Source organism: Anarrhichthys ocellatus, unplaced genomic scaffold (genome assembly GCF_004355925.1).
Source record: "Anarrhichthys ocellatus isolate YVR2014 unplaced genomic scaffold, GSC_Weel_1.0 scaffold11, whole genome shotgun sequence".
Lineage (NCBI taxonomy): Eukaryota > Metazoa > Chordata > Actinopteri > Perciformes > Anarhichadidae > Anarrhichthys > Anarrhichthys ocellatus.
The window spans coordinates 10,170,867-10,181,493 of NW_022280041.1; the positions used below are offsets into that span (position 1 = coordinate 10,170,867).

Below are 10,627 nucleotides of genomic sequence, written 5' to 3' on the forward strand. Positions count from 1 at the left end.
AGAGGATACCCATCTTCCTTTTTAACATCACCCCCCCCCCCCCCCCCCCCCCCCCGCTCAAGTGATCAACTGGTGCAGCAGGGAGCCCTTTTTTTTTTTTCTTTCTTGCCAGAGGGAAGGAAAGAGTGGGAGGCGCAGATCCAGGCGCCTCCACCTCCCCTCACGCTCGCTCCCTTCCTATCCCCCACCCCTCCCCCCCCATGGTTCCCCCAGCAGTGCACATTCGTCATCAGGTTTGTCTGATTAAAAGACAGAAGGCCTCAGGTAGCTATTGCTGCTGCGCTGCGTCACATCAGTAATCCTCCACCATCTCCATCTCATTCAGGCTCAGACACTCGCCCGCGTTGTGGAATGAGTACCCTGCAGGGGTGGTGGTGGGGGGGGGGAGACAGAGAGAGCAGAGTAAGATCAGAGGACGGGACATGGGGGAGTTAGAAGGCTGGCAAGGGGGTAACAAAGATGCAAGCCAGAAATAATGTGACAAGAAGAAACCTCTGCTCTAGAAAAGGTTAACCCTTAATTTTAAATGTAAGAAGAAGCAAACTCATTGCAAACCATAAGTTAAATTTATGTTGATTAATAATCAAACGTAGATAGTGGTCACATCCAAGCCCATGAGGTAACGTGCATAGGTTCAAAATGAGTGTACCGACTTCAATGTTTTAATCAGTACAATCTCTTTTCCCTCTACAGAATAAGACGGCTGAAACTATATAGATGACACGATCCATTTTTAGCGATAGCACATTTGTTTTGGCCACCGGTTTACGTCTACCAACAGCGAGCCGTATCCCATCCCCGGGTTTACGCTCCAAGCAGCTCATGGGGACATAAATAAAGCTCAGGCATAAGCCTACCCTACGAGCACGCCCTACTCACCACCTGGAGTGGGTGCAAACAGGTCATCAAGAAGATGCAGTACTCTCTGCAGAGAGTCTCCTTGGTCGCTTTTGTTAGACTCTATTGAGGTCGTGTTTTGTTTAATTCACAATGCTAATTGAGATTCAAAGCTAGCTATGTCTAGATTCTGACCATTTCCAGAGGACTGAAGTCAAAAGGAAGCAATATAAAATGCTGGTGAGGTCACATACCTAAGATGCTGGGGTCAGAGTGCAGCATCATGGGCTGTTTCTTCTTCATCTTCCCCCCCTGGTTGTCATAGAGGCCAGCCTTGCTCATGTGGTTGGCTTGAAACATGGACTGCAGGGTGCTTGGATTCATTCCTCGCATCGAGTCCTAAAAACAAAAGAAAAGAAAAATAAAGACAATCGTACAAATGCTAGTCAGGACATTCTCAACGGCCCCACAAAGTGTTTTTTTTTTTTTTTTAAAGCTATGAGAATCCATTTGTACCATATTTTCAATCCCTTCGTGAGGAAATAAATGCCCTTTCTTGTCGTAGCCTTCAGTGACTGCTATTGCTTTTATGTTTACCGCTGACTGTAAATGGAGTCTTGCACTTAAGACAGTGACGTTGTCTTGTTGGCATGTGTGCATACTGAGAGTTCTCCCAGTTTTCTTTGAAGGACTTTGTTTTCCCATGAATGACGTCCAAAATGCGGACTTTGCGTTTACACATTTAAGGTTGTCGGCCCAGGTTTTGATATTCATCAACCAGTTGACAATTGTCAAATAGCAGCGGGAGACATAAAAAGACACAATCACAAGAACTCAGCTCCATCAGTGATTGTATGTACAGTACAAAAGCATATCTGCATTTACCTGCAGAGGGAAGTTCATGTTCAATCCAGCCACTTCCTTTGATAACTGGGATTCATAAAGAGGGGAAGAGGAATGATTTATAAATTTAAATAGCACACGTCAAAGGCTCCTCTATTTTATTTCACGTAGCCTGTTATTGGTAGTTTTAAACCTCACCTTCATATTAAAACATTCACAATTATGCACATGCTCTTTTCCTGATAGCCAGTACAACAGGAACCATGTCCCAGATTTGTCACTCAAAATGTACCAGGTATTCAGCACATCCTTGTTAAAGATATTTTGCATTGATATCATTTGTATGTCTGGGCAGCAAATGAGAACTTAGCCAACAGGTTATGTTTTTTGACATATGCAGTTCTCATTTTACCTGCTGCTGCTGTCTCTGTTGGTTGGCTTTCTGTTTGGCACGTCGCTCCAGAAACTGTTTGGCGAACTCTTTGGCTTCCACTGTGTCCCCTAGGTAGGACCGGATGAAGTCCAGTACTGCATAGGGAGACTCCACCTCCTTCAGGTATGCCACAATTGTGGCAACTTAATAAAGACATACAGATGAAGTGATTAGCAATGCTGAAAATGTGTTGAAATCGGTTTACTGAGAAGTCCTTTTTGGTCCATAAATACTAAAATGAGTTGTGTGCACATAGCAATCACCTATCTAAGTTTAGGGGGAATTGTCCTCACCCTTGACATTGCTAACTACATGAAAGCCTACCATCCAGAGAAGAGGAAGAGTTGTTGGCAGAGGTGTTGAGAGCGTGCAGCATCTGTTCACACCAGGTAGTGAAGCCGTCCTGAGGCTTCATGCCCTGCAGCAGCTTCAGCAGCTTCTCCTCCTCCTCTGTCCGCTTTCGACGCATCATGTACTGCTCACTGCAGAGGACATGGGGTTCAGTGCATCTTAACGACGTTCGCATGAAAAACACACAAAACGCAGTACCATCTGCCACGGTAGGCGTGACAAAGTGCACAGTGTTTTTAGCAGTGTGTATTCGATCTGGTCTGTGTACCTGAGTGAAGGGCTGCTGCGGCTGTTCTTCAAGCCCATGTTGTTGTTGCTGTTGCCACGGAGGCCGGACTGGTTCTTCACAGCCTCGTCCCACATGCCCATGCTGCCCGAAGAGCTCACACTGCCACTCTTACCCTCCATACCTCCAGGCCCACCCCACATGCCAACTCCATCCGCCCACTGCGATCCCATGGAGGAGCTCCCCATCGACATGCCGGAGTGCTGGAAAGATAGAGAAATCATTGAGATGAGTAAAATGTAATTTTCTATTTTCATTACCTGAAATGGACTTTCTGCTTGAAACATTGAATTTACTCACGCGGTCTCTCTGCTGCTGTGCTCTCTGTTGCTGCTGCAGCTTCAGCAGCCTCTCTGCCTCCTGCTGCATTTCCAGCAGAGCCAGAGCCGGGGGCTTCCCGGACTTGGATAGCCCAGAGGAGGGAGACCCGCTCCAGCCTGAGCCACTTGCCCCAGAACCCTGCTGCTGGGGGGTCTGCTGGAGCAACTTCATGATCAGTTCCTGCTGCTGACGACACTGCAGGAAGATATCAAGGAGGAAAACACTTTAAAGAGGAAATGTATAACTCCACCAACAGCACTTAAAGCCTCAGCCATTCTTATTGCATTTAATATTCCTATAACATAAAAGGTTAAACATTTTTTGCATCAAAAAAAAAAAAAAAGACATCTCAATTTTGATTATACAAAATCAGAAATAACAGTCTGAATATTTGTAGTCCTTCAACTCACCTGCTTGCGTCTGAAGAGCTCCTCCTCCTCCCTCCTCTTCTGCTCCTCCTGTAACCTCCTCTTCTCCTCCCTCCTCTTACGCTGCTCCTCCTCTTCACGCTTTGCCCTGAGTTCAGCATCTCGCCTCTCCTGCTGGAGCTGAAGGGAGAACATCAGGAGTAAAAGGCACAGATTAAAATACGCAACAAAAGCTGCATTCTGGTTTTGCGTCTGACACAATCTATTTTGAATGCAGTTACTGTGCCAGCAAGCAATAAAAAAAAACATTCAATTGAGAGTTTTTAACTCTTGAAAGTGAAGACAATGAGATACAACTGATGACTGGCCACGCAAAACATAGAACACAAAAAACGTTGTCTGGCTGAACATCTCACAGATGAACCCACCTTCTGAAGCTGTTCGAGAGTTGGACCCTGAGTAGAAGGATTCATTGTTATGTCCCAAAGACTGGCTTCACCGCCTAACATGGAAATAAAATTGGATTAATTTAGCAAAACTTGGGTACGTGTGTTGTGGTTCACAACCAGGTCGCAGTCTGGAACGTACCGGATGGCTGCGAAGCTGAGGTATGCATGTCCCACATGGACCCTGTATCTGGCACTGACATCGACCTGTTCATCGACGGCATCATACCCTGCTCACTGCACCTGGAGCAAACAAAGCAACGTTTAACACTGAAAGAAAAGGCAAAATTATAATTACAGAAACTGGGACCCAACCAAAATGTACCCCCCCTGTAGTCCTACCTATTAATGAGCTGGAATAGCTGCTGCTGTTGGAGCTGCTGATAAAGAGCTGCTGCTGCCAGCTCCTGTTGCTTTTTCAGGCGGTCCTGGTCTCCCTGAAAAAATGACAATGACCAGTCAATAAAACTCAAGACACCAAAACACAAATACCCATATAAAGTGGGATACGGCTAAGAGAGGATTGCTTGTGGGGAATTGTCCATTAACTACAACCACAGTCTGTGCTTTATAAACTAGTCTGAGCGTCTTCACAATACAGATTTTGTGCATATCTTAAATATGATTTAAAAAAAGTAACATGCAGTCAAATATGCACAAACATCTGATCAACTGTGCCACATTCATAGGTAATCAGGAAAACATGTGACAATATCTGTAGTGTTATATTACAGCACTAAATGCAGGTATGGAGGCCGCCCTGTGCTGCTCTATTCATTTGAAGCATACATGCAAACAAGGATTTTACTGCAGGCCACTGCATAATGTGGTTATACGACTGTGGTTTGAATATGCATATCCTTTTCCCACTTCCTACAGAAGGGAATGAAGGTATTGGCTGTAACACAGATACAATGACAAGTCTTAGAATCACGTGGGGGCAATTTCACAAATCTCTCTCAAGTTAAAACGGAATTTGAAGGAATCATTGGGTGTTTTACCGTAACCTGTCTATCAATCTTCCCTCTCCTCTGCATCCTCCCCTCCCCATCGTCCACGTTGGCTGAGCTCTGACTCACAGTCCCGGCGGAACCCCGGGTGGACTGTGAGCGCTGCGTCGGTGGTGGCTGTCTCACCAGCAGGGGCGGCGGGGAGGGCCCCGGGGCGAAGGGCACGCGGCCCCACATCTTGATGACGTCGCCCAGGGGCTGGAAGCCCTCGTCGCAGCCCCGCTTCACGAGCAGGGTCATGGTGAAGTAGCCGGCCTGGAACCACTCGCACATCTCCACGGTGGTGAAGGGACCTGGTAGCGGGTCGGACAGAGACAGAGAGAGATGAGCTTACAAAGCAAACCCTGTCGCCATGTCACCGACTTTGTGTACCTCCTTTCAATTAGTTCAGACAATATCAATATTAATGCATCAACATGCCACGCTTGGCTGTACGAGTGTGCAAGTAACTATGCATGCCACGGTGTGCGAGTGTACCCTGGATCTCTCCCTGGGGGTCCTTGTAGAACCACTTCATGGCAGCCTCATGTGACAGCGGCAGAGCGGCTGCTGTGTTCCTGCTCTCCTGCTGCTGCAGAGCCTGGGTGAAACACTCCTCCTCCAAAGAAGTGTCCTGCAGTGATGCCACCATCTTTTCCGCCTCCTATGCGCGCGCACACGCACACACACACACACACACACACATTGACCTTTTTGAACAGAATGAATATGGGTACATTTCATAGATTACATTTATTGATGATTCTACATACATGACTCTTGAATATTCTGCAGCACAATAATCTAATTGATTAGCGTTAACTGCGCTTGAGACATGGTCTTGAAATGTGCCTTCTGTTGTTCCTACCTGCTGCAGGTGCTTCATGCCCTCATCGTCCTCCATGTCTCCGCCAGGTGGAGGGAGAAAAGGAGCCGCAGAGCAAGGGGGTGGGGGAGGCAAACTGGAGGAGGTCGGGGCGCCGAGGCTCAGCTGGACCTTGGAGCCCATTACCGTGGCCATGTCTGAAACAAAAACAAGAAGAAGCGTTAGGATGTGGGGGGGTAGAGCCACCTACTGGCTCTGCATCTGATGCAGCAGTAAACAAGATATTAAATGACTGGGGCGAAACATATTGTGTATCAAACCAAAATATCAACATGGCTAAATATATCTTTATGTTGTTGCAATAAGGCGTACCTTCACTGGACATGCTGCTGGCCTTGACGGAGTAGCTGTTGTTCATCTGAAGGATGTCCACCATTGGGCCAGTGTTGCTGGGCCGAGGCTCCAGGCATGGAGGGGAACAGTGTTGGAGAGCGGGAGGAGACGAGGAGGGAGATGCCCGCTTTGTCTCGCAATCCCCGACAGCTGAGCCAGCTTCTTTACTCTCTGTTAGGCAAGAGTGGAGGAAAGGAAGTAAGATGCCACAATCATGAATAATGAATTCCTCCTGGGCCTGTGATCAACTAAACAAAGTTCAGACAATTAGGTGTTTTGCACATTTAGGATGCAGAAGAATCATCCAGTCGTCCATTTCATCAAGTTTCATTAACATTTAAATTTTGCATTTAACTCCTTTGGTCAGTGAAACAATAATAACACATATTCAAAAAACGTTTTAAAAATCATCAAATAAAGAGAATTCTTTCCTCACCTTTGTCTTTATCTCCTTCAGCACTGTTCCTCTCCATGTCAGCGAAGTGCTCCTCCTCCTCCTCCTCCTCCTCCTCAATGCCCTTAAAGTCAAACTCCTCCTCCAGGATTGTATCCTTCCCCCCCTTCTGACAGAAAAGTCCAGGAGAAACAGTGGCAATGAAGGAGTGTAACAAAAAGTGGGGATCACTGTATAAGAGATATACCGTCTGAAATACAAGATGTGCCTGTTTTCTAAACACTGTTTTTGTATAAAACCCAATTGTGCATATGTTTATAATACCAGGGGCTGAAAACAAATAAAAAACCGACCTTCATAGTCATGAAAGCTCCAGAGGAGTCAAACGTGCCCATCTCCCCGTCCTCATCGTCTGTACACCACTCGGGCAGGCCGTCCCTGCCGTCCTCCAGTCCCTCACTGCCTGCACGCCGGCGGCCACCACCACCACCGTGGCCATCCGAGTCCCGGAAATCAAAATCAAACTTCCTCCGACGACTCTCACCTGGACCGGTATGGTCCCGCCAGCCTGCTGAGCGAGGACCACCATCTGCCAAAAGGAATGGGCCGCCATCAGTGTCAGACTGGACTGGAGTCAAAAATATAAAGAGGTAAGTTTCTGCTACAAACATTGAAAAAGGTACAGATTCAAGGTTGCCAGAGAAACACATTGCCAAGTGACAGCAGTTGCTTGGACAATCATGTGGTTATGTCTTGGGATCTTATATCTCACTTCCTGTTTAGAGGAAGAGTTTTAGAAAAAGGTCTATTAAATCGACTGTCCTCAGAAACTGTGGAGGCTTCAAAGTGCAGCTCTGTTTCAGCTAAAACTGGATTGTGTCATTTAGGATTACACTTTTACTGCCACCAGATGTCACTATAGCTACTATTTAAGGGAAATCTGATGCACACATTGTTAACTTGGATCTGATGGCAGTGAGGAGTAACATAAATCAAATTTTCGTCTACCCGGGACATTAATCTCATCAGCTTTCACAACTTAAACCAAAAGGTAACACATTGGGTTATTACACAGATTGAAATCTTTATTTCCTTATCATTTGAATTTTTATGAAGAAAAAAACACTATAGGCGACGATAACAAAGCAAAAGGATTTTAACATTTAGAATTGTTGATAGTTTACACAGACTTAAGAGCAGTTGAAATGAGGCCTGAATACAGGAATACATGATTTGTTCAAAAAAAGGTCATTGGTCTAGTGTGGTTTAAAGCTGTTCAATACAAAGTGGCCATGTAACCAACATATGGATTGTTAAGCCACCTGACAATGAATAAATAAAAGTTTGTATTTCTCTTACCATCCCTGCGGAGTCCAGTAAGTCTCCAGTTGGTGCCCGGCTCCGCCCCCTCCTCCTCCTGCTGCTCCTGCTCCTCCCGGAGGATGCGCCAGTTATCGCTGTCAGCCCTTGTGTACTCCTTCCTCCCCGGAACCACGGGACCTACGGCCTCTTCAAAGCCGGGACGTCCCACCTCTCGCCGCAGCGGCTTCTCAAATCGACGCTCGCCCCTGAGGACAGGAGGGAAATAGAGAGGAATCAGTTGAGTGACAAAGAGAGGAATACAAGCCTAAAAACATGAAGTCGTTTTTTTATCTGAGAGGAATATGTCGAGCCAAAACTTGCATCTCATCACTACTGATACCGATTCACACACTTTAACTGGCCTAAACGATAAACTGGCTAAGATATACGATATACAGATACTTTAGTTCAGCCTCAGCAGATACAAGGAGATGTCTACAAAAGTGAAAAATCATCCCACAAAAAGCAAAAATCTACAAAAATAGCAAAGAGGATAGTTGAGTACATGACGCTGGATGACAGCTTCTCTCAGCAGTTAAGATATATGCCGTTACTACGCCATGGAGAACCCAAGCCATGATGTATTTGACCTTTAGGTCGTGTGCGCCCGGCCTTTCTTACCGGTCATCCCAGCTCTGGCTGCGGTGTATCTCTCGGACGCTGCGTCCGAAACCCACCTCCGGCTCTTCAATACTTCTTTGGTAGAATCCACCTTCACCACGACCTCGTCCTGATTATATACACACGGAGAAGAAGGCGTTTATATTTAATATCATCATCATCTGAATAGAGAACTTGTGATCAGACAGTCTGGATTTTGTCACTCATTGCCTGCAGTATAATACATCATATATCACCTCTGGCCAAATCATACACAAGACTATAACACTGCTACACTGTTGTTGCTGCTGTTGAGGATCAGTGCATTACTGTTCAGTTAATTTTTTCCTACTTAGTTAATTTAATACCATTCTATTTAGTGTATATACAGTGCATTTTATTCCTTTATTTTCTTAAATTGAATAGGTCCTGCCCTGTTATTTTATTATATTGTATATATTGTGCATTTTCCAAACTTAATATTATTATTTTATTGTGTAACTTCGTTTGCCGCTGCCACAGATGATGAATAAAGTATATATATCTAATCTAATCAGTCAAATTTGCTCTCTCCTTTCTTTTCTGTTTCTTATCAGCCTAACATTTAAAATTTTTTTCCCAACAATTCAACAAACACGTTAAATCAACATAAATGTCTTGTACCGATAAAGCTTCAAGGTGCAGACAGAAACAAACACCAGCACATGCACACGAATCATGAAAACCACACAGCATCGCTCTTCCAAGCTGTTTCCTTGGCTTTCCTGCACCGGACGGCTGGTGTTTACATTGGCCATTCATGTGCGCCGAGTGCTGTGTGAGTCACAAGGTGAGTTCATAAGCCCCAGCCGTTTTAGACAGGTGTGGCTGGACAAAAGGACGACTACGCAGACAGGCCGAGAGGAAGTGTGCTGCATCAAGATGGTGGAAGAAAAGGGGGAAATAAACACTTCAGTGGTTGGCTTGAATAAACTGTTACTTTGCCTGGATAACAGCCATTGTAGTTCCAGCCAAGGGTTTTGGGCAGCATTTCTGTTGCTGTTGGACTCGTGTGAGTTTTAGCATAAGTGGTTGTGGATTTATGACGAGTGTACTTCGGCCGAATCAATGCTGTTCTATATTTGTTGCAGTTTCTCTTCTAATGGGTGTCTGGGAAGATTTTTACCTCGACCGCCTCGTGTGGCCCCTCGTCCTCGGACCACTCCAGCTGGGGCGGCCCCGCCCACCCCTTTTCCCATGAGCCTCAGCACAGCCACGCTGTTCACAGACATGGAGAAGTTCCTCTGCAGAGAGAGAATGGAAAGAGCAAAGGGAGGAATGTGAGGAATGTGAGCTCAGAGCCATATTTGTTAACCAACAGAACAGCTCGCTTTCTAAAACGGAGATCGTATCGCTACGACATATCACATGGCAAGCAGAAACGGCTCGACATTTGCAGGTATCTGTGTGTTTGTGACTGACCTGCTCCTCCTCAGTGAGTGGCACCAGTGCCAGTGGCTGCATGGGCTCATCTTGCAGAATAGCAGCAAACTCCTTATCCTGCATGTCCTCTGGGACCTAAAACAACAACAACAACAACAGGCACTTAGATGAAAAAATCGTAATACCATTTTTTGTTCATGACTTCTAAAAGCAACTGACCTCCAAACAGGTCTTGATTTTTGAGGATAGGGAAGTCAGTGGAGGTTTAAAAGCAATATGCATGCTTGTGTTGAGAACGTGCATAATCACTTTTGACACCAATGACTCCCTCAACATTGCTAAACATTAAAGATGATTCTTGCCATTCTGGGATTCATACAGTCCTGAGAGAAACGTTGCAGAGTTTTGCCACCAACCTTGTTGTCTTTGATATAAAGTGCTAACATCTCTTCTCGGCCGTAGCGGTACTCGGCCAGCTTGTACTTTGGCATGGCGGGGGAAGGAGGGGGGGAAGTCACACTCCCCCCACTGGACAGTGCACGGAGCCTGCGTGAGGAAGGAAAATGTCTTGGCTCAACACAGATGACATATTAGCTTTCCAATCTCAAGATTTCATTTAAAAAAAGCTATTGCGAGCAGCCCAGATTCCAAGGCCCGCTGTTTAACAATGGCTCCATTGACGTGCCTTGACAAAACAGGTCATTGACTCACAGACCCACATGGAACTCTCAAGAGATGTTGGGGGGGGGGGGGGGG

General features: G+C 45.9%; 1 protein-coding gene across 4 annotated transcripts in view; it reads right to left on the reverse strand.

Annotated features, from left to right (window-relative positions):
* Positions 1 to 40: 40 nt before the first annotated feature.
* The window catches only part of gigyf1a (GRB10 interacting GYF protein 1a), a 15,794-nt gene continuing 5,207 nt past the window's right edge, over positions 41 to 10,627 (reverse strand). Inside the window, exons 4-25 of one of the 4 annotated variants that reach the window (XM_031851195.1) lie at positions 10,288 to 10,417; positions 9,911 to 10,006; positions 9,615 to 9,732; positions 8,471 to 8,579; positions 7,847 to 8,055; positions 6,841 to 7,076; positions 6,530 to 6,656; positions 6,073 to 6,264; positions 5,743 to 5,897; positions 5,373 to 5,538; positions 4,887 to 5,188; positions 4,228 to 4,322; positions 4,028 to 4,128; positions 3,868 to 3,941; positions 3,482 to 3,619; positions 3,051 to 3,266; positions 2,733 to 2,953; positions 2,438 to 2,595; positions 2,093 to 2,256; positions 1,723 to 1,767; positions 1,092 to 1,236; positions 41 to 360 (exon numbers count right to left, since the gene is read on the reverse strand). In XM_031851195.1, coding sequence (XP_031707055.1) covers positions 293 to 360; positions 1,092 to 1,236; positions 1,723 to 1,767; positions 2,093 to 2,256; positions 2,438 to 2,595; positions 2,733 to 2,953; positions 3,051 to 3,266; positions 3,482 to 3,619; positions 3,868 to 3,941; positions 4,028 to 4,128; positions 4,228 to 4,322; positions 4,887 to 5,188; positions 5,373 to 5,538; positions 5,743 to 5,897; positions 6,073 to 6,264; positions 6,530 to 6,656; positions 6,841 to 7,076; positions 7,847 to 8,055; positions 8,471 to 8,579; positions 9,615 to 9,732; positions 9,911 to 10,006; positions 10,288 to 10,417 — 3,265 coding nt within the window. In that variant the 3' untranslated portion in view covers positions 41 to 292. Of the gene's footprint in view, positions 361 to 1,091; positions 1,237 to 1,722; positions 1,768 to 2,092; positions 2,257 to 2,437; positions 2,596 to 2,732; positions 2,954 to 3,050; positions 3,267 to 3,481; positions 3,620 to 3,867; positions 3,942 to 4,027; positions 4,129 to 4,227; positions 4,323 to 4,886; positions 5,189 to 5,372; positions 5,539 to 5,742; positions 5,898 to 6,072; positions 6,265 to 6,529; positions 6,657 to 6,840; positions 7,116 to 7,846; positions 8,056 to 8,470; positions 8,580 to 9,614; positions 9,733 to 9,910; positions 10,007 to 10,287; positions 10,418 to 10,627 lie in introns of all 4 variants that reach the window. The other 3 variants (XM_031851194.1, XM_031851193.1, XM_031851196.1) reach the window with 3 other exon arrangements.